The 23,869-nt window shown below is 40.2% G+C and overlaps 2 protein-coding genes across 6 annotated transcripts in view; both read left to right on the forward strand.

Moving 5' to 3' along the window:
- TRDMT1 (tRNA aspartic acid methyltransferase 1) overlaps positions 1-4,393 on the forward strand; it is a 28,976-nt gene extending 24,583 nt beyond the window's left edge. For all 5 annotated transcript variants that reach the window (XM_059842417.1, XM_059842442.1, XM_059842426.1 and 2 more), the window contains one exon: positions 3,763-4,393. In XM_059842417.1, the coding sequence (XP_059698400.1) occupies positions 3,763-3,863 (101 nt within the window). In that variant the 3' untranslated portion in view covers positions 3,864-4,393. The remainder of the gene's footprint in view (positions 1-3,762) is intronic.
- An 8,512-nt stretch (positions 4,394-12,905) lies between these two features.
- CUBN (cubilin) overlaps positions 12,906-23,869 on the forward strand; it is a 141,794-nt gene continuing 130,830 nt past the window's right edge. The window contains 9 exon segments of the mRNA XM_059842496.1: positions 12,906-13,024; positions 13,182-13,311; positions 13,672-13,764; positions 14,752-14,790; positions 15,542-15,643; positions 16,529-16,632; positions 20,221-20,347; positions 21,786-21,954; positions 22,668-22,799. Coding sequence (XP_059698479.1) covers positions 12,906-13,024; positions 13,182-13,311; positions 13,672-13,764; positions 14,752-14,790; positions 15,542-15,643; positions 16,529-16,632; positions 20,221-20,347; positions 21,786-21,954; positions 22,668-22,799 — 1,015 coding nt within the window.

Genomic DNA, 23,869 nt, shown 5'->3' on the forward strand with positions numbered 1-23,869 from the left:
TTCATCAGAATTCTCCTTGTAAAAAAGGGCAAGCATGAAAGTGTAGCTGTTACTATCTGCTAAGAAACTGTCCTGCTGAGATTACATCAGATCAATTTATTGTCACTCAGCAACAAAAACATCCATGGAATCATGGAAGGGTTTGTGTTTGAAGAGACCTTACTTAAAGATCATCTCTTTCCAACCCCCTTCCACAAGACCAGATTGCTCAAAGAATAAGACAGCACTGACCTTGAGTAATTTGTTATATTTTGCTTTGACTTCCTCAGTGACTCTGAGAAATGTGACTTGTTTCTTTGTATTTCTTTCACAGTTTTAGTTTGTTTTCCATTTATTACTTGTTATGTTCAAAATTGCTACATTTGGAGAACATTATCAAGGTTGCACACTGAAACTAGAGTTGCCAGCACTAAGCTTACATGTTTATGAGTATTTGCAAGTGTGTGCTGTGTTGTTACATACCAACATGCAATGTTTTTTCATAGCCCCTCTTCTTTAATGAATCTGTTCTATTTGCCTTTTAGCATAGCTCTGTTTCATATTCATGTAGGTCGATGTCAAGATACTTGAACTTAACAGATCTGGATTGTGCTTGTATAGGCTTATCATACTGACCAAGGTCTTTTTTGAGCACAAAATGGCCCATTTTCTCTTTTTTAAAATGCAGCTTGAGTTTTTCCACTGTTAAATTAGTTTCTGCAACATTACTGAGAGGTGCAATAGGGTTAATGTTGCTTGTATTTTACAAAGGGAGAGCTAAGACAATGGAGAGATTTATGTTTGAAAGACTCTGTTACTTTTGGGTGAGCAGTTTGCGAAACCTGACTTTTATAATTTCATAGTGCTTGGAGTGATGCCATGCTTTCTGTTCAGAGCTCATCTGCAGAGACACCTGCGAGGTTCAATATTTGTGAAGCCAGAACTGAACTCTGAAGACAAGTCAGGCTTCTGAATTTGAGGATCATCCAGATCATCACCATGTACAATGTGTTCATTTAGCAGACCTGTCTTGAGTCGTTTGGGATTCTGCCTATCGGAGGAGAGAACCCTTTTGCCATAATTATGGCAGTTAGTATTATAACTGTTTTACAGTTCTTGCAGTTCCCTTCCCTCTCTATACTGCTTCTCCAACTTTGATGACACATAAAGCAAGCCCCTCTCTCATTCAGTGGTTTCCTCTGGCATATACTCCTGAGTCATAGGCAAAACATGCATTTTTCCTTGCACTGAGTCACAAGTCTGACATTTCTTTGTGTTTAAAACTTCCCTACTTTTTGCTTTAAAAAGTGTTACTTGATTCTAGGCTGATAGAAATCTTTAATGAGTTTAGGTACTGTAATCTCAGTTTCCTTTGAGAATTTTCAAGCTCTGGATTTTTTTTGAAAATAGATATATTTATGGCTGCAGCAAAAAGGGTGTTGCCCTGATAGCATTTGTCCCATGCTAAACTTCAAGTAATTAGTGTGAAATATAGTATTTTCAGAGCAAAATATGTTTTAAGTTCTCTGCTGCTGTGTTCTGTAGCGACAGCAACATTTAGGCTGAAATTTTCAAAACCAGGAGGCTTGGAATTGTCCCCACTGTAAATATGTTATTGGTCCAAGAAACTGAGGAAACTGTAAGCTAAAAACTATGTGAACAGACTGTCTGCAGCTTTGTAACAGATGCTGTTACTAGTGCAGCTACAGTATCATCAGAAGAAACGTGATTGTCTAAATGGTTCTGCATTTTCAGAAGCTGATGGCCTTTTCTTATATGTGAGGTCCAGAGTTAAAGTCATTGTTCATTCTTAACATGACCAGATTTATTTGTGCTTTTAACATCAAAATGCATAAATACTAATTGCACTATAGTTCAATGAAATACTGCAGTCATTTGTCTTAGTCACTCTGGTGGGTCCCACAGCAATATCATTAAAAGTGAGCAGAGCATTCTTGCACCTGTGACCTGCTTTCATGAGAGTGGATGTCAGGATGTGTTTTCCATTTTTCTTATTAGCAATGCATGCAAGCTTTTAGGAAACAAAAGCTAGCATAGTGGGGAAGTACGTGCTGTTAAGACCTCAATGTCCTCAGGTACTGTGTGTGACAAAATGCTACAGTGAAAGCTGTGCAGCAAGTGCCAGCATACTGGAAGTTGTTGAATCTGACCTTCTGATGTAGGCTACTCTGGAGCCAAGAAGATAGAAAATGCAAGACAATGTTAACAGTCAGAGGGAGGAGGCTTGGGATAAAGGAAACCATGAGTTCTGAAAATTAATTTTTTGTTCTTGGTTGCCAAAAGGTAGAAGAAGAAATTCTGACATTTTCAAGATTCAGATAGGCTTCTTGGGCTGTAAGTGCATGTGTGTGTGTGTGCATAAATAAATATTTATTTTCATGTACGCTTTTAAAATGCCTTTATTCTGTACCTTATCCATTGATGGAATGTGAAAACTCCATCTAAGGAAGTGTGTGTGGGAGTGCAAGTGATTGTTCCCAAGACAGAAGAACGGTTGCCCAAATGTGAGTGCCAGGAAGCTGGGCAGAGTGGATGGAGCTGGCAGAAGATGTGTTTACCAAAGCAGTCCACATTTGAGGCATTAGTAACTGGCGGAGAAGGATGGAACAACTCCTCCCAGACACCACCTCCTCCTCAGAGCCTCCTTTGGCTCAGTAACTGTCCAACCACATTCTCTCCTGAGCTCTCTCTGGAGCAGATTTTTTTCTGAAGAGCTGTGAAAATTTCAGAGCATACATATCACTACTTGCACTCACAGTGTGCTTGTGCATTTGAGCTAATTGGGGTGGTGATGACCTCCGAGTCAAAGTTAGGTGTTTCTTCTTAGGGAATGATGAAATAATTGAATGTGGCCAGGTTTCAGTAGTTTACTATACGACCCTAACAGATAAGTCACTACTGCTGTTCATCTTTTACTCAGGTTGAAGCAAATTACTTTACCTCACAGTTGGAGTAAGGTAAGAGTGCAAACAAGGACAGAGCAGACCAACTGGCTGCTTGAAACTGCTTCACTCTCAGGAGCTTGGTAGTCAGTACAAAGCACAGCCCTTTCACAATACCTGGGCTGGTGCCATTTTTACTAGCTCTCCTTTCTGCCAGGCCATGCAGTTACTATGGGAAGGACATTTCTGATGCTGTCTGTATTTCTGAGTGCGTTTAATGGGGTCAGCATTGAATTACATGGAAAGTTGTTCAACTGCTTGGTCACTCACTGAATAAGCCTTGCTCATAGTTTAATCTGTATGGGCGGTATATTGCACTGAGAGGCTTGGGATTTGCCTGAGCTGTTAGAGGAGATTATGTGGGAAGAACAATGTAAAGCCTATTGAGAAGTGCAGTTTAGTCCATCTGCAGAATTGTCACATTTTCTTTCTGCTGTGGCTGTGTTCTTCGGTGGATGTTATCTAGAGTATTAGTTGTGCAGGGATTTAGTGCTGCTGCCCCTCCCTCAGACTGCTGGATGTTTTGAGCTCTCTGAAGGGAAGGTAGATCAGCAGTAGTTACACAACAGAGGAATGTTTTGAAGCTTCTTGTGAAACCTTAGAGATGGCAGTATTGATAATAGAAGAACTGCTTCAAATCCAGTGAATTGGTTGTGAATTGATTTTGTAACCTCGTGAATTTTTGGGGGTCTGGAGGGAGGGTGAATCCTGCTGCAGTTTGTGATAACTGCATTAAGAAATGTTCACTGAAAAAAAAATTAGATTAAAAAGTAGGAGCAAACACAGATTAGTGATGTTGTACTATATGTTTTTGTTTTAGGTTTTCCTGAAAAGGTAACAGTAAAGCAACGCTATCGTCTTCTGGGAAACAGCCTCAACGTACACGTGGTGGCAAAATTGATCTCCATTCTACTTGAATAATTTAGAACCTGAAACTGATGCATATGGACTGGTGACAGAAAATACTTCCATCTTTTAGGAGAAAGCTGATGGAACATGGACAAATACCAGAGCTTACCAAGATACTTACCCAGACATTTTGCTGAACAGTTTTGATATATTTTTAATAACTTGCATTCATGATGGATTTAAACTGTATAGGTGTTTTTTTTTTAAATGGCATTTTACGGGACTTACTTGCTTTATTTAAATGTTCTTTTTAGTTTGCAGAGTGAAAAATAGCAGCACATGCAAATACTTCAATGAGAAAGGAAGATTATTTTATTTTACTTTATTTTATTTTTTTATCCTAAAACCATTTTCTCAGTACTGTGTGAAACTGTGTCAAAGCTGTTTCAATTAGGTGCAGAGATCAAGTTCTATGTGTAAAATTTCTTCATCTTTAAATGTAAGTAATCCATTCTGAAAATATTTACTGTATATATGATCTGAAATTTTGATGTGATTTTTTTAGCTTGTGAAACTAATAAATTCTATATTTTATATAGAAATTTTAAGATGTAGTTGTTCTTTATGGTTGTCTCATCTTCTTTAAATACTTGTAGGATTCTGGAACCCAACTGTATTTGTCTGGAATGATTTGTTTAGTTGCAGCTGAATGAAAATATTTCAAGATTATCACAGGCCTGACAATAACTTCCCTGTTTCTCCTCTCATATTATTCAGGATGAGATCATTGCTCATTACCAAAGACTTACATGTAAAAGACATTAAAAAAAAAAATAATTAAAGCTCCATGCTCAGGTTCCTGTGACATAAGAACTGGAGAAAAATTATATGGGCTTCTGAAAATTTCTTCACAAATCTTGGTGGTAGTACTGGGGTTAGGAGTGTATGTTGAGGTGAAACCACTGTATGTGGCCATCCTGAGTGCCACCACTGCACAGTGCCTTGTAGAGCTGGACTCAGGGGGTTTGTAATCAAGTCTTGTGAGTTCAGTACCTCTGAAATTATAGAGAAAATGATGGAAAACTGAAAGCCTTCTAAAGAAGCATGTGCTCTGGTTTCCTTGGGATTGAGATTTTCCCATTGCTATCTAGATTAAAAACAGCTTGAATGAGGAAGAGGCAAGATAATACTTAGCAAGCATCCTTAGGGAGATTATGTGCCAGAAGACAGAAGGATTTTGTAGTTGATTGTAGTTCCTGTGCACCTAAGCAGTGAGCTAAAGTTGCCAGTCCTGAAAATGAATGCATTCTCTTCCCTCTCTCTCCTTCACCCATGGGATGACACAGGACCAGTCTTGGTATATTTCATCTGGGTTTGGTAGAGAAAGTAAAGACCACAGAGAGATATGGTAGCTATTTTCATTTGCTGTAGTCCTGAAAACAATTTAAAAATAAATTTATGTAGATAAATTCACGCAGCTTTATCTTGTGCTGGGTCCTGCATTTCTTCTTCAGTCTTGATTTGCATGGTGCTTGTGGACTGTTAAACCAGGAAAAGCTTGGGTTGACTTAATTCAGCCTGTCTGATTCTCTAGGAGCATATTGACCACTTGGACTGTTCCAGCTGTAAAAGAGAAATGGAAATGGTTTCTCCTGAAAGTGCTCTGGACAAAGCCCTAGAGAAGGTGAGGTTGGCCTCTGTCCTCACCTGGTCACTTGTATTGAAATGGCAAAAAAGTACTGCTGTGCTGGTTACTAAACTGCAAAGAGCACGTGTGGTTTTGACAGTGAACCATGGTTACTTGTACCCACAGTGGTTATTGTGTAGATTTACCAGCCAGATCAATAACTAGTAGCTGTATGGTCTTGTTCTTGGGAGAAATGTGGTATTATGAAGATCTGTTGCTGTCTAATATGTTCCACACATTGGTATGAAAACAAAGGATATCAATTTGATATATAAATTGGATTTTCCTTCTGCTAATTCATGTAAATAGTCTATTCATTCTGCTTCACTGTAGTAATACTTGGAAAAATATTACTGTTAACAATTAATCTTCAATTCCTTTATGTGTAGAACATAAATTAATGTTTTATATGCCACTTGTAAGTAAGCAGTGTTGAAGTGTAAGTTGAAATGTACCTAGCTTCACCTAAAACTGATACAGTAATACAGAGCCTGTTGCATATGGATAGTGAATTTTAATTCTATGTGATTGTGAGCACTGAAGCTGTTTGCTAATTTGAGCTATTTCTGAAGGAAAAAAAAATGAAATAATTCAGAGTTGTAAATATTTGTGTATTTTACCCCTGCTAACCCTGTAATACTGGTGCAGCTAAATTGAGTGACTGCTGCTTATCCCCTTGGTTTGTTATTAATAGCCTGGTTTACTGAGTTCTGTTGGGTTGTACCTGCTTGACCTCACTTGATGATCATGTTGCTTCCTTTTCCAAGCAGTCTCCTAATCCTAAGCGCTTTGCAGTGTATATCATTGCTGTACTTTGCAACTTCAGCTTAAGCATTTTCACAGCAATGAAATGTGATTTCAAAAGCAGCTGAAAGGTGAAGAAGTAAAATCTGGAAAACAGCTTTGGAAAGGGAGGGAGATTCCCAGAATCTGATTTTTTATTTTGTACCTCATTCATTTGCATGTCTTAATTACATTTTGTTATCTGAGGGAGGTAATGTGGTTGTGTTCCCTTAAATTTGAGAATTTCCACTGAGAAAAAGGCTGTCATATTTGGTGGTGTTATATTTATGTAGTCATTTTTGAAGCTTGCAGATTGACTTACAAAAATCTTCCATATACCAGCTAGTTTTTATCTGACTTAGTCTGGGGTTTCCCTACTCATGAAGAAACCTGTCTAGCAGCAAAATTACTACAATACCATTTCTTTAACGCAGTGAGTTTGAGTAGTTTTTGATGCTTGAAGTGGAGGTGCATTCTTCCAGGCAGTGAATGTAAGGCTCCAGCCCAGAGCCTTTTATCTCACTTTTAACTGATAGGAGAATTATAAGGATTTTCAGGAATCTCTGTATTACAGTCTGGGAAAACATTGATTGGTGATAGCTATTTCTTAAAGTTAAACTAGGGAAAGACCATTTGGTTTTGACAAAGACATTTCAATAGAAACCTTGACAGGCCCAAGGCTTCAATGACTATACAATTTGTTTTAGCAGTTGTCACACATTTCTAAAACCAGTGGAAAATTTAGAAAAAATTTGTTGCTTCTCAAGGATTATTTATTCAATTATCATCTCCTCCTTTGGCTCCTCTTCTTGCTCTTCATACTAAAGTTTAACACTTGAATTCTTGTATAAATACTGAATTATATTTATTTTCCTTAGCAGTTTAATATATTTTGTCTCCTATGTGTTTACAACCACTTAAGTGTTGTATTTTTTCTGCAAGTTATTTAAAGAATATGACATATTAGTAAGGATTTAGAGGAGGTTAAGTAATAATTGTTTCAGAGCACTAGCATTTCTGAGCAGTCTTATGTAAATAATGTATAAAATTTAACTGATCAAAGAAACACACAAGGAAAAATAATGTGAAACCATGAAAAAGTAGACATAGAGCCCAAAATTAATTCCAGAAGCCATTTTCTCTTTGCCTGTGCAAATATGAGTATTGTAGTGTTACAACCCCATTAGGGAAAGTTTATGAAATACTGAGTAGAGATAGTATGTCAATTTAAATGGTTTTGTGAAGAGCAGGGCAAGATTTGTGTTACTTTTGTCTTTAGTAGATTGCAACACTTGGGGAATTTATAGAGCCATTAAAGAAAAAGAATAAGGGCCCAAGAGGGCCAGGCAGCTGCCTGTGAAGGCAAGACAACTGGATTGTTCTCTTTGACTTTCCTCCACCTGGTCCTGTTGACAGTGGGAGGAAGCTGGATGAACAACCTTCTCAGGTAAGAGCTCTGGTGAAACAAGAAGCAGAGTTGGAAGGGTTTAAATCAACTGGAACACAACACTTTTAGTGAGAGAGTTGTTGGATGTCAGATGGCCACTCTGGTTGGATGCCCTTCACTAGGATTTGAGAAATTGCAGCAAAAAAGTTCCTGAAATCTCCTCCAGGGAAGAATGTCTCTGATTTTAGATGCAGGAATACATCCTGAAATCCCAGCTTCAGTGAGTGCATATTTGTCTTGTGCTTTTGTCCATGCACTGTTTTAATTTAAATATTTTTAAATTGCCACCTGGCACTTGGAAGGGGAGAAGGTTGATGGTACTGATATATTTCCTCATATGTAGGTAGCAATAAATACTTTTGATTTGTTCAAATGTTTGCCTGTATATATTCTAAAAAATAAATTAATCTCATTCTGTTTATAAATAATACTTAAAATGGTATTCTTCTCAGAATTAATATTTTAATAGGCATTTTCACTGTGTTTTGACCACAATTAACATATGGAATTACTTACTCTTTGCACATGCGTTATAAGTGAAGCTTGTAGAGAAGGAGAAGATTGGACAAGTTCATGTAAGAAAAATCCTCTGAGAGTAATGAGCAAGTAGATTTCTGACTGGAGAAGTTCCCGAGCTGCAAATATCTGGAGGCCAAGCGAGTACCTAGGGGAGGTACTGTGTCTGCTCACCCCTTTGTGTACCCTTTATTTCCTGTCTGCCTTTGGCCACTGTTGGAGAGTGACCTGGATGATCCACTGACCTGGAGAGAGATTTTCTAGCCCAGGATGATAAATCTTACTGCTTGTTTTGTATGGTGACAGAATGCCAGTACCTGTAACCACAGCCTCAAGGCACAGCAAATGCTTTACAGACATACCCCAGACTGAGCTTCTTGGTGAGAGCCAGCAGAACAGAATAGAATGAATCTCAGGGAGGTTGTGCAGCCAGGTCCATTCATGGCTTTAGGGTTATTAGTGAAGAAGGGTGGATATGCAAATGGAAGTCCCTAAAATAACTCCAGTGTATGTTAAAAGGACTGGAATAATCAATAGAAAAGAATAAAGCCAATACAACTGACTGGAAGCTTTCCAATAACCTAATTGCAAAAAAGAATGAAATGGAGAATAGGAAGCATCAAAGTGGCTTATAGAAACAACCATGTGTAGGAAGAAAAACCAGAAAGACAAAACAACTAAAATAAGAGTCTCATAAGGAGAGTAAAAAACAAATGTGTTAAATCTTACTTGTGATGAAAGAATCCAGGGAGAATTTGGACAGTAGATCAATTTCAGCTTAAGTAGTTAACTAAATCAAGACTCTTATCTTTGTCATTTGCTTTTAAAAACTGAAAAACTCAATTTCCTGGCCAGGTAGTTTAACTTCATTAGCAGGTAACTTATGAACTTCATCAACTGTGTTGAGGAAGCAGAATCTTAAACAGGTGGCAGAGGGCAGAATGTGGAAAAGAAAAAGAAATCCTTAAGGAGGGGTGTGAGAAATGGAGGCTTGCAGCAGCTGCAGCCCCTGGGGAAGGTGCTGTGGCCATAAAACTCTCAGGGCACTCATGAAGAGAAGGAAAGACTGATGATAGGTGCTTATAGGTAAGGAACAGCAAGGGGAATGTTACTTTTCAGAGTCACCCATGTTTGATGTAAACCCCATGGTTGCTGATCCATTGCACAGGGCCTGCTACCACCTTTGTGCTTGGTTGTCTCAGAGCTGTAGGGACACATGGGAAATGCTGAGTTCAATATGGAGCTGGATTTACACCATGAATTTGCACAGTTATATGGAGGTAACAGTATGACTTTATATGTTGTGTGTTACTTGTGAACTCTAGAGTAGTATTAGAAGGAGGAAAGATGAAGGAAGATTCAGGGAAGTGAAAATAGAAGTACTGGGAGATATGAGCACAGCTGAAGGAAAACTTCTGTAAATGTGCTCTACTTGGTATTCAACCAGCAATGGACTGGATTTTGAATTATTTGCAAATATTTAAGTGATAACATTGAATATCAGAGATTTTTAATTTTTTTTTTTCATCTGTGGGGGGGGAAAAGGGATTCTTTTTTAGTCTTTCATTAAAAAATTAACCAGGTTTGAATTTACACCAGTGGCTGCTCTTCCTCCATTTAAACAGGTAACATTGTCAAAAACTCTCATCATGTCCATGCATTTGAGTTACTTCCTAGGAATAATTAATGTGTATTGAATTTTTGGCCATGATTTGAATCAACTCTTGTCTTCTACAGCAGCATCTTTGCACTGCAGGCACATACTGCTGGAGAAATAGAGGAATACCACCATTTCATTTCACACAGCTACACAAGATGGTGGTAAATTGTAGTCCCTGCTAGTACAGGGATGAACTTCAACCAGAATTAGAGGAAAACACTCCATTACTCTTGCCAAATCTGCACACAACCTATGCTCTTTAGAGCTGTTTTCTGAGCCTTCGTCTTAGGGAGGTAATGAATGACCTGTCCCAGGAGGAGAGGTTCATGCCAGCTCTTCTTGTTAGAAAGAACAGCCCCTATTCTTGTGCCAGAAATTTGTATGTTTTCCATTATGTTCCTCCAAAAATGATGTCTCAATTCAGTATATTACAGTAAAATTAGAAGGTGTGGACCTACTTCTGTCCTTAAAAAGGTTTATAGATTTCTCAATTTGGCCAGCCTGAGGTGCATTCACTAGGAATAAAGACTAAATTAACTAAAATCTGGAAGGTCTAATGAAATGGAAAATAGTGTGTCATGCACACAGGTGGGTGTCCAACCCTCTCTTTCCATACTATAACCAGTGCATAGTCAAAATCAGCTGGTCTTCAGACCAGCCATTTTCTAAGCTATAAAGCCTGCAGGAAGAGAAGGTGAATTTCTTCTTGTTCCTTGCATTACCAGCCTTGTCTTCATCCTTAATGGCTTATTGCTCACTGATTATTGGTTTATTGGAGTTAATTAGTTGGAAAGGGAAGCCTGAATTGAAGGCTGACTGGCAGCAGAGAGGGGCAGTGCATACTCAGCATGCAAAAGAAATATAGAGAGGAAAGGAAGGATTTTGTGGGCCACCGCCAAAGGCCAGGATGGAAACTGTTGGCATAGAATGGACTTTGTGAAATTAAGTTCCTGGAGTACCCAGACATTCAGCCAGCCTGCCACGGAGTGCCTGGAGTTTATTCTAGTTGACATCCAACTGACAGCTACACAAACTCAGTAAACTGTTAAAACAAAAGGAAAATCAAAACAAAAAGAGAAGAAAATCCCCACCAGACAGACTTCAAAATCAACAGGAAGAATGTTAATGAGCAACAGTTTAGTGGACAGTGCCAGGATACCCAGAGGCAGAAGGTGTCTGGTTGACTAGACAGAAATATTGATAATTTGTCTATGCTGTCCTATTCCTGTGCAGAGGTTTCAGAGCAAAAAGCATAATAGTAAATATAAAAAAGGTGGAGGGACAGATTCTCAGTTGATATAAAAAACATAGCTCATGTGGATTGAATGGAGCAGTCATATTTCTTACAACACAATTCTGTATTTTTATGGAAATATTGTGCCTCATGCTGGTAAAGCACATCACATAGAAAATTTTCCTTATGTTTCTCTGTTCTGGCAGGAACAGCTGATAGACTCCCTGCTGTAGAGCAAGTGAACTTACACAGAGCTGTCCTTCTCCTTCCTCACCAGTAGATACATGGGATGGGCTGTCTCCCATGGGCTCAGGAGGAGCTTCACCACTGCCCTTCCCAGTTCCTCAGCAGCAGCAGTGACTGTTGGGTTACCTGCATCACAGCCAGTGGAAGCGCAAGGAACATGGTCAGCAGGCTGGTGCTGTTCTGAATTCCAAGGTAAGTTTATGAAAACACAGATAATAAAATATAATAAAAATCCAGTTTTGGGGAAAATGGTGGGATACAGCTTAAGACACTATGGTATTCACTGTGAAGATCACGTGATCTGTGGCAGCATCACAAACATTTGCTGTCCTGACTTCACATTCGTGTTCTCAGTGGGCATCTGTCTCTTTTTGAGATGACATTAGTATTTTTTGTCACCGCATTCAATTTCTTCCCAGGTTCTTTGGAGCTCATAATGCTTCCAGCTTGTGAAAGCTGTAGAGTTCATTCAATCCCCCAGCTCCAGGGAAGGTTCCACATATCTGTGGGACATCTGTAGGTGACAAGTACAAACTGGAGCAGAAAGAAAGACTGGGTAGAGTTAGGAAGTGCAGGAGCTCCATGGCTTCCAGGAAGGTCTGGTGCTTAAAGGATGCTGGTGTTGCCTACAAGCAAGAGCAGCTACAACTGTTGCTACTCTACTCTCAGTAGAGTTTTGAAAAGTGAGCAACCTGAATAAGATGTCTACTAAGCAAAAAGGAAAATCAGAAAGAATGGTGTTGGACCTGGATGTTAGAAAGCTCCTAGCATGAGGAAAGAAAACACACAGAGAGCTTCTCTAAACAAAGAGGAGAACAAAGCACAGCAAAGTCTTGTGCAAGGGAAATATGGAGACTCTGGCAAAAGCGAAGGGGAGATGGGACATGGAATCTCTCACGGCTTTCAGCCTGAGCCTCAGCATCTGGGTACTGAGTCACCCTTGAGTCAGAGCAACCGTATTCAGTTAAAATTGTACTTGGCTGTTGTAATCCATGGCATGCTGTTCAGTACTGCTGACTTGTTTGTGTCATCTGCCCAGTAAATCACTGACTGGAAGCTTCTCTTTCAGTACAAGTATTCCTTGCCAGCCACTGTGGGGTTTACGTTTGGGGTAGGGGATTTTTTTGGTAACAATTGAGGTCCTTTAGTGCTTCCAAATAATCTTTCCTTCGCTCTTGTGATGCAGCACGTGGGAGAGCACTTTCTGCAGATTACAAGGTGCTCAGGGACACGGGGGTGCTCAGCTGTACAAAGGGCAAAGACATAGTGATAAAATACAGGCAGATTCCATTTAATGATCTCTCAAAGCTCCTGAACCCAAAAGACAAAAGGAGAAAAATGCATTTAACGTCTAGGGGATTTGCATGTTGTCAATCTTTAATTAAGGTATCTGAGATAAAGTTCACCCTTGCAAGACAAGGCAGCAGAATGGGCACCTTGTGAACCAGGAGCTGTGTGAGAGCAAAGGGCACCAGGGCTCACAACAGCCCAGTCCAGCACTGGAGGCTTCATTTGAAGCTCAGGACAGCTGGAGGAGAGCAATGCCTTGGGCTCCTCCTGCTTCTCAGCTCGTGGTTGTGCTATTATTGCTTACTGGATTGAGCTGTGACCCAAACCACCATGAAAACAAGAGGCAGAAAAGAGCCACTTATGATGAGCAGTAAGTACCATTGCTTGCAAATGCATTTGTTGGGATGGTGGCCTGTAAGTGCTGCTAATGGGGGCAGAATGACTTTACTACAGCTCTATTTTACTTACTCTTTGGCAGATATGTGTGACTAAATTATCTTTTTTTTTTTTTTTCCAATACATAACAGGCCTCGTTTATCCTCCGAGCAGGGTAATTTAGTGTTCTATGCTGGCTCCAGCAAAAATATTGAATTTAGAACTGGATCACTGGGGAAAATAAAATTTAATGAAGAAGACCTTGCAGAACTTTTTAGTCAGGTGATATATTTATTCTCTTTTATTCTCAGTTATTTTCTCTTAATATACATTCATTTTCAGTTCTACATATTAATAGCTAAATTGTTTAAAATAGGTAAATTGTTTTCACAAGTGTTTGATGTGTTCTTTATTTTATTTTATATTATCTATATCAGCAGTCTAATATGAAAGTAAGCCGTTGCAGACTTGTAAAATAATCATGCCATCACAAAATATAATGAAATTATTAAATTGTGTATGTAGTAGAGCTCTCTGTATTTAAGTGGACTTTATAATAGTAAAGTTATGCAAGGACTAAACTTTCCTAAGCTTTTGAAAAGTCAAAGTTTGCTTCACATTATCTCTGTTGTTTAACTTTAGGTTAGAGAGAGTAGCACAGAGATTCAAGAACTTAAAAAAGCCAGTGGTGCTTTGCAGAATGTGTCCCAGCAGATTACTCTGCTGACCTCCAAGGTGAGCCAAACCTTCTTGTTATCCTCCTCCAGCATTCCCATATTTCTATTCCTCACACGAATATTAAACAATCTGATTCATTTTAGTCTTTCTGGACCCAGTTTAAGGAACTGGAGCAGAGTCCCTATTTAATATCAGCCTGGAGTCTGTGTTTAATTTTGAGATACTTATTCAGTAACTCTGTAGACAATGGAAATATTTCTGTAAATCCCCCCAAAATTTCCAGTTACTGTGATTCTTCTATGTTCATTGTCAGCATCTGTATTGACTATGTCCTCTAATATTTGTGAATAAATTCAGGAAATGGACCATATATGTTTTCATAGTTGCTACACAGACATTCCATTCCATAGATAAAATGGGCTATAGGGGTTTGCAGTGGAAAGATAAGACCAGCACAATAGTTTTGTCACTTCCCTGCTCCTGAATTCTTTTTTCCATGAAAAAGTTTTCAAATGATTGTTTAAGTGCCTTTTGTTACAGTGTTTCTACAAGTTTCTTATAGGAGAATATTTTTATAGTGTAGAGATCTTCCTTTAGGGAAATTGGGCTAATATGAATCCATCACATTCTCTGATTCATTGTCAGCTTGCTGTTTGTGGTTACAACCCACTGAGATGAGGACACCCTGTCCAGGCTTTCAGTGCTCTGTCCCAGATCTCTGTCCTTGTCACACATGTGAGGACTTGAGCAGTCCCACAGGAATATTCACATTCTTGATTTTCAGCACCTGAATAAATCTTTGCAAGGCAGAGTCTTTCCTGTGGATCCAAGCTGGGACATATTTAAGCTGTCATTTTCTGAACAGCCAAACCCACCAAAATCTCAGTGAATGGGGCCTCATTTGGATCTGACTGTCACCTGGTTTCACATACCAGCTATTCTCTTTTCCCAGAGGAAAGTATTTTGTGAGTTTACCAGTATCAAGCAAGTACCTCTGTGGTTACTCTCATACCAAGCACAACGTAATTCACATTTCTTTTGCAGATCCTCAGTCTCGATAACAAACTTCAAAGCTTACAGCAGGTAAGTAAATGGGAAGCAAACTAGAGATCAGAAAAGAAAATCTCAGCCCCAAGTAAATAAATGATTAAACAGCTAAATGATTTCTTTCCTCTCATGAATTCCTCAGGAAAACTTTTTTTGGTAACAGAAGGTAAAAAAAGCACCAAGATTTGTGGAGGAGGTGATATGCCTTAGAAAAATATAAGCTCTGTAGGAGACTGCATTTCTTAACGGAGAAACACTTGTACGTTCAAGAACAACAAGTTGATAACAAGGAGAAGTAAACTTTTCCTTCACTGGTCTGTCAAGATAAAGACCAGAAACTCAAACTGGGTTTTTATTGTACTGGAACTAACTAAGTTTCAGCTGTCGCCTGCTTCTCCAGTGAGCTTGTGACAAGCCTCAGGTGCCAGTAAAAACAATTGTCAGATGAAATACCCCTGGAATCAAAAACACAAGATAACCTTCCATCTAGACTCCCAGTCTGCTGGTGAAGAACAATCTCTATTAATATTTAATTTTTATAGGTCTTTTCTCATCCTAGTGTTTGGCCATTCTGTGTATGAACAATCACAGCATCATTTTTTTGTACAGGGATAAGTGAAATAGCTCAAAACTTTCACAAATCAACCTTGCTGCAAAAAAAAGAATGGAGGGCAATTCAAGAAAGACTTTGGGGGAAGAGAAAAAAGAAGGTTTGTCTTGAAAATAAATGCTAATGGAACACCAGCTAAGCAGAAACCTCATTTTCTACTATTTTCTGGCATTTCAGGACATCCAGCGGAGAGCCTGCAGTAGTAACCCCTGTCAGAACTCAGGGACCTGTGTAAACTCACTGGATGGTTTCTTTTGCCTCTGTCCCAGCAACTGGCAGGTGAGTCTTTAGCCTCCTTGACTACAGAGTGTGTATTTCAACTGCAAGGCTGCATCTAGCTCAGGGTGATTGCCATGCAGGGCAGAATTTTGGGTTGCTCAGGGTGGAGTGAGGTACTCTGAACAGCAGAGCAGCAGTGTCACTTATTGGTTGTTTGCTTCTCAGCAATATCAATATATATGTGCAACAAAAGAAGCCCAAAGCACTGGGCCAAGCCCTGCACTGTGACATGCAGGCAGTGGCCCATGAAGCCAGTGATTCTTGGCAGTTCCCACAGCAGAGAATTAGTCTGGATTTTGCTGAGCACTGAACTGAACTGCATGCCTTGCTGTTGACCTTACACAAGGATAGAGGGAGGCTGGGGGAAGGGATGGGTAGTTATTCAGTCTTAAACAAGTAAGACAAACTGGGGGTGTATATACTCAGTGCCATTCTGAATTCTTCAAATCCAGAGAGTTTACTAGCAAATGCTTTAATGGTGCTATTATGTGCACCAGAGATGGAAATATTTTGTCTTCTTCTCAAAGGATTTCAACTTAAAAGTTATCCCAGCAAGATTTGGGTCAAAATTTATGGGCTTTCCTGATAGAAACAGTTTATAAGAAAATATTCTGAGTATTTTCTAGTTGGAAAGTGAAGGGTTGGCAAAAATGTGCTGTTCATATGCTTTCTACATCTGAGATATTTTATCCCCATCTGAGTGATAGCAAGGGTCACAGAACCCAGCTGAAAAATAAAGTTTTGTTATTGTGTTTCATTAGAGGATCTGTGTTGATAACAGCCCATGGTTTGTATATCTTTGAAAACTATATTAAACATTGGGCCCATGGTTTGCTTCATTTCTCAGTTATTTGGAAAATAAACTGGTTTTCCATTTCATCTTAGGGCCCCCTGTGCTCCGTGGATGTTAATGAATGCCAGATTTTTGCTGGAACAGCATTAGGCTGCCAGAATGGAGCCACTTGTGTGAACACACCAGGCAGCTACAGGTAACTTCTTAAAAGTAGACACAAATATCCCATGTAGAATACTCTGCTGTTTTGTGCCCCATCTCATGCCTGCAGCACAAGTTCTAGAATTAAGTCTGTTTAATATCTGTGCACTATAACCCTGGCAGTCTGGGAACAGATAAAATCCTTACTGCACTGTACACTGAGCCCACTGCAGACACAGAAAGGCCTCCAAAGCCATTGCCTGCTTTGTCACAAGAGGAGCAGCAGGAACCAGATGTATCCCACAGCCATGCATGGGGGAAGGCTGCAAACTGAGGACTGGCTCCAGTGACCCAGCCCCCTGCTGTAGGTGCAGCTGCTTTAATGGAAATTTCCTGCACCATGGGATGTAGCTGGGGCAGTGAGAGGCTCATGCTGGGCTGTAGCCAGCTCTCACCAACATGCCCACACAGCACAGCCCTGTTACCATCCCTCTGCTATCACCTACCCCTTGAGATCAAAGGGAGATGCAGGAGGTGATCACCCTTGATCACTGGTGTTCCCAGCACACTCCTTTGGTCAGAGCAGGGTGCTAATGACATCAAGATAATGGGTGCAATCCCCATGCAGCCCATTCACTAAGGCTTGGACTTGATGATCCTTGTGGGTCCCTTGGACTCAGAATATTCTGTGAAATCAGAAACAGTTCTGTGAAATGCCTTCATCCCCTCCAAAAACAAAGGCACTGCTGAGACAGCAACAGAGCAAGGAATGCACAGTGCTGCCAGGCAGAAAGGGAGAAGTGCTGTCTGCAACCAAGGGAGTGCCTGGGCTGCCTGTGTGCCAGGCCCCACACACATGAGGCTTCTGGAGCATATTCTTCTCTGGCTGTGCCCAGCTCCTTAGGAAACATGGTCTTGCTTACAGGGCAAGGCAGCCTGAACATTTTGTGTCTCATTCTCAAAATGTCAAATAATCTGCTAAATAAATAACTCTCTCATATAATACAAAGCTACCGCTGTGCAATGGGAACACGCATGCTGGAGAGCATGCCACAGCTTTCTGCAAAGTATTTTGTCTCCTGTTTCAGCATAGAAATCTTAGCCCCCACAAATATTTGCTTGAAGTAACACTGGCTTATAGTGCTTTGTCAGTTCTTGGAAGAACCTCAAACAAAGGAAGTTCTCCTGTAGTGCTCCTCATGCTTCAGCATTAGCACAGAGTCTGCTGAGGTGTCGCTGCTGTGTGATGCTTCCTTTAAGCTTTAATTTTATTTTCAAGGATGTTTCTAGCTTGTCTGCAACAGATATTTGTCGAGGAAACAACAAAGCAGTCTGCCTTTATTTGTTTCTTATTGTGCTCAGAGAGGTACAGGTGTTGACTAAATTAAGGTTTAAGGTCTGCTGTTCTCACAAGTGTTGTCATTGTGTCAATACAGTCACGATTCCCCGGGCTCTTCCCTGGAGTACTGCTTGCCCTCCTTGATACTTGCTGAATCAATGCTTCATGGAATGAACTAAGACCTCTTCATAAGTCATTGAAACCTTAATATTACTGCTTTTGCATCACATACTCAGGATTATTACATAGTCCCTTCCCAAGTCCATTGTACTATCTTTAGTGTCCCTTATTGGCTTACTTCTGAGTGCTCCACAAATGCTAAATCCATACCCAGGCAGAATATGACATCTCTTTTCTGCAACTGTGAGGACATTGCTGCTAAGATTTCTGGGGCTCAACAGCCCAGGTCACCCCACTAATGCTTTGGCGTAGTTATATAGACCATTGTGGACTGCAGGGAAAGAAAAGGATAATATCTGATTTTCCATAGCCTGCAGAAACAATACCAGGTGATTGGAAGTACTGGATTAGGTACCATGAAATGGAGCATAATGCAGTCTTCACCCCTTGTTCATATTCTTTATCTAACCAAGTATCAAGCATGGTTTTCCTGTAACACAGGAAAGCTGAAATATGAGGAAAAAGAGCAGGTATCCAGAAACACCTTCCTCAGTCAAAATCTTTAGGGGACATTGTATCAGTTGGATGAAAGGCCGTAAAAGTCCTCAAGTCTATCAGACTTCTGTGTCACAACCAAAACAACAGGGGCCTCATCACAACATGCCATGAATCATGTGATGGAGCCACAGCAGTGCCAAGCAGCAGTGCATCACAATTTGGCTTGAGTGCCTTGCAGTGTGACCTACTTCTGGAAGCACTTCTCTGAGAAACTTCAGAGAAGTTACTTCAGAAAAGAAACTTCAGATGAGTTGCAGATTAATCTTTGCCAGAGGAGACAGGAGACAGTGCCATTGTTCTCCTCCTTTGGAGACGGTCAGATTGCCTTCTGTGTCCTTTGAAGTTGAACATGAAGCTCTGAATGTACTTTAGACATATAAAAGTCATCTGGTTCCCTGACCTGTTGCCTCTGTGCTTGCCCAGGCTGAGCTGCTGCACTGATGGGAAGGTGCTGTTCTGCTTGCTGTCTCTTACAATAATGAACATGCTGTCTTGCACTGCAGACTGCAGTTAAGCATTAAGCTGTCGTGGATTTTTGAAGCCTAAGTTCATGTGGGTTGCTTGTCCTGGGTGCACTCTTTAGTTACCTGCAATTGGCTTATCAAACTGCAATTTCAGCTGAGCATGTGACACGGTGGAAGGGACAGCAGCAGCTTATTTTATATAAATTGCTTCAAGGTCCAGGTCAGCTGCACTAGAATTCCCTGATTCAAATTCCAGAGAAATGCTTTTACAGAGCACTTTTCATTAGACAGCCTAAAAGCAATCCAAGAAGGGTGTGCACCTGCCATATGTCTCTGCAAGCTGCAGACATTGCATCACATAACTTGAATCCAAATAAGAGTCTCACTGTCATTTTATTGAGAAGCTAGTGATCTGATAGGAGGTTTTCTGTACATTTATATCTTTCAGTTGTATTTTAGAGCCTCACATTTTTTCTATGTGGAAATAAAGAGCCAGAGAAAAGGGAAACGTTATCCAATGGCTTAGAAGTTCCCAATTTCAGTTCCACCACATGTGTATAATGCTGTAACTAAGCTCTGCCCTTTAAATAAAAATGTGTTACATATGGCAGCTTTCAAACCCAATCCTCCCAGTCAAATGCCTTCTTTCAACCCACTGCTTTGTTCTTCCCACCCCACCAATCCCAAATGCTACCTCTTGCCCACTACATCCCTGAGGTGCTGCTGAGACAGCAGCTGCCCATTGTTGTGGTGTGGGGGTGAAAGTACCAGACATGGCATTTCTACACATGGCATCATATGATGGTCATAACTGAAAAAGGAAGTTTAGGTGCTCTTTGACTGAAGTGGGTTTCCATGCTCATGTTCTATTAAATATTATGTTAGACTTTTCTTTTTTTCTAGATTTGTGCTTATGAATGTAACAAAAGGCTGTAGATTCTGCCATAGGGCCAAGACAGTCATGAATATACACAAGTCTCAAATGATTCTTGAATCTCTCCTGAACAGGAGATTTGCCTCTCTGCATGATTATTAGCAGGATTTTCATTATTGGTAAATGGATGTGTTTTGTAAGGAACAGAAAGTGGAGAATGGAAATGAGCAATCTTTAACAGTGGTAGAAAGGCACAATTTAGATTTTTCTTTCTGCTTTTACCATTAGCTGCTCCTGTACTCCAGAAACCTATGGGCATTACTGTGCCTTGAGGTTTGATGACTGCCAGGAAGGATCTGAGAGCCTCTGTGATCATGGCCTATGTGTGGATGAAGAGAGGGATCAGCCCAGCAGGGTAAGGAGCAATGTATAAACCTCAGCATACAGCACAGCATGAATAAGCAGCAAATTCTGCTGAGCATCACAAAACTGCGTAGCACGAACTGCTGCTGAAAACAAGAAAGGCCACTGTACAACATAACAGCCTCTCTGCTGTACCAGGGATGGCAGAAAGAATCAGAAATGTCTTATGTCTTGTTAGAGGTACTTGTCACAGTATTAGGTCTTCTACTACATCCATAGGGAGTTGGGAATAATTTTTTTATAAGCCGAAGTCCTATTTGAAACATAATATTCTTACTGTTCATTATTTTGGGAGTTCTAAGTTGCTAGAGTATTTTACTGCTTAAATGATTGAGAAGGACAAACATCATGAATCTTATTTTTCCTGGGAAAAGTGGCACATTAGTGCCAGGGACCTGGAAGCTGCCCAGGCTGCATGGTGACTGTGTGGCTGTGGCTCATCCTTGGTGCTCCTCAGTGTAAGTTGGATGTGGGATCTGACTCCAGGCCCAATCTTTCCAAGCATCTGCACTGGATGGATGCTAGCACACACTTGAGTGCTCTTCTGGAGCAAGCCAGCTCATTCCATTTGGGTGAGAATCTGGGTACAGGGTGTTCACTCCAAAGGGACAGATGGACCATGACAGCTTTGGCTCTTTCCACTCAGACCAGCCCTCCAAAACCACCCAGCCAAGCTTGTGCTCCTTAATACTCCTATATGTCCAGGCACCATTCCAGGCACAGCACATTTTTTTTGTGCTTTGCTATAAAATAATTTCTTTGCTTAATTTTTAGAAGTTTCAAAACTCATCACATATTTTCTGCCCACTTTTTGTTGAGAAAGCTTTTCAAAAGGGTTCAGTGTTGTCTTAACAGTGTCTGCTCCTGTGACAATCAACAATAAAACTCCCATTAGCTTTAATTGGACCAAAGCTAGATAAATGCTGAAATCTGGCCATTAGTAAAGTTTACTAGAGAGAAAACTGCTTTCCTAAAAGAAAACATGTATTTGCATTTTAATGCCAGTGCTGCAGATTGCACAGACTAAAGAATAATTTGATTAAAAGAAAACAGCCAAGATGATTTCAGGTTGCTTACACTGATCTCTTTGCCCTGGTTAAAAAGGAAGTTGATGACTTTTAATTATGGTTATGTACAGCTCATAATTGATCTTATTTTCTCTAGGAGCTTTGGGGTAAATTACAGATTTCTTTTATGAACATAATGAATGGGCCTGAGTGGTTTCCATAATCTGAAAAAGTAAATTCAGAGGAAGAAATGGGCTGAGAAAACTACTGAAGCAACTTACAAAACAAAGTGTACAAGTCATGTAATGCTCCGAAAGCTTTCTTGCTATAGTTTGAAAGTCATTTTATGAATTTAACTCCTCCTGCCTTTTTCTTGACTATTGCAAATGCCTTAAACATGCAATGTGATGTTTTCTGTGGCAGCCCAAGTACCACTGTATCTGTGATTCTGGCTGGATGTCCCCTTCTGGCAGCCCTGCCTGCAGTGCTGATATAGATGAGTGCAGCCTCCCTAATCCTCCGTGTTCACAGGATCCAGTTGTGCAGTGCTACAACACTCCAGGCTCCTACAGATGTGGACCCTGCCCCACAGGTATCTCGTCCTTCCTTGCTCTCAGGCTGGAAGGGCTGGCAGAGGTACTACCGCCCATGTATCATAAGCACAGACACAGGATGCAGATGAGCATAACTCCATGAAATTCTTTGGTCTCTGTTCTAGGGAGTAAATGCAGGTTGTGTTTTATGTAGGTAACACAGGCAGTGGAGTCTAATGCATGATTTATCATCTGAGCATCTAAATAGGTCTCATGTCCACAGGTACCTTCGTGTCCATCATGTCCTGTCACCTTCACATAATACATCTACAGTACTTTCATATCTGTGTGTTTCCTGCCCTAAGGCAATATAAAAATCTGATTGTTCCCTCAGACAATACTCTTCCTGAGCTGGGTGTCTATAGGAGAAGTTTCTAAAGTATTTACCTGAAGTTGCAGTAAAACTTTGCTGCAAAATGTACGTACATACACCAGACTAGAACGGCTCCCTCTTTAGGTAAAAGCGTGTTTGAATCTGAAATACCCAGAATATAGTTAAAATAAAACATTCTTGCACTCTCTTACCACCCTGCTGTGTTTGAAACAGCAGATTTTCAGACCAGTATTAATTTTAATCAGTTATGAGAGAGACAGGTCTACTCTTGTGCTAATGAAGTGCAATTCAGTTGTACTCTATGAAAAGTCTTGGTCAAAGAAGAAACAAAAAGGTCAGGCATTTTCTTTCTGATGTCTTTTCTGTGCTGCCTTTTAGGCTGGCAAGGAAATGGCTACACTTGCCAAGACATTGATGAATGTGCAAGTAATAATGGAGGCTGCTCAACTGTACCTATGGTCCAATGCATCAACACAGTTGGATCATTCCACTGTGGGCTCTGTCCACCAGGTAAAATGGGTTTCTTGCTGATAATACTATGGAAGGGCTTAAAAAATGAAGATTCAACACATACAAGCCTGTTTTCTGTAGATTTCAGAAGCTGAAAATTGGTTTTATAGAAATATCTTGTACACAATACTGCAACACAGAATGCAGAGACCAAGTATATTCAAATTGCTCCAGCTATTAATGAATATTGTATAGAGGATGCCTCTAAAGAGGGTCCTCTGAAATGGGTTTCTCTTGTACTAGGTAGCTGTTTTCAGTGTTATAGCCTTGATTTGGTGAAGTACTTCCTTGACAAGATCATTAATGGGAAGCAAGAATTGCATAATTATGGTAGTAATTTCATTGTCTGTATTTATTGAAGGCGTATCCTGTGTGCCATAAATCACAGACTGTACTGTCTGCAGTAAAAAAAGCCTTGATAATTGTCACGCTCTGAATGCTGTCTGAGGAGGCAGTGTTTCCACTGCAGTACAGCTCAAGCAGTGAAAGCTGCAACTTAGGTCTTTACAATTAATGCTTTATGATTTAAAATGCTTTCTGGAATGTAGGGGATCAATACTAGAAATATAGCAGGAAAAAGTCTTTCTAATTGACTTTTTGATTGCTATTTAGGTAAGGAAGACTCCTAGTTACTGAGTGCTGAAGGGATATCACCATGCTGGAAGTGTGGTCTCAGACAAGATTTGGTGATGTCAGCTCTGGCCATAAGGAGTTGTGCTGCAGGGCTTTTGTCCTCCTGAACATCCTGAGAGCATCTGGGTGTTGTGTTTGAGATCCAAGGGCTGCTCTGGTGTGCAAGAGGAAAAAGTCTGGATGTGGTTAGGGCTGAATGGGTGCAGATGTGTAGGGAGGGCAACACATGGTGGCTGAGAGACATGGGCTTCTATGGCTTCACTGACTTTGCCATATTTGACATACACTAATATATCTTTTTTTTTTCTGCAACTATGGAAGGATTTATTTGCAGTCAGAATCCATCCCTGCAATGAAGGAGCCACAATAAATATGCCAGGTTTTGTTTCAGCAGCTATCTCAATTCTTTCTTTTTAACTGCAGAAGACTATGATTTT

Source organism: Haemorhous mexicanus, chromosome 1, assembly GCF_027477595.1.
Source record: "Haemorhous mexicanus isolate bHaeMex1 chromosome 1, bHaeMex1.pri, whole genome shotgun sequence".
Lineage (NCBI taxonomy): Eukaryota > Metazoa > Chordata > Aves > Passeriformes > Fringillidae > Haemorhous > Haemorhous mexicanus.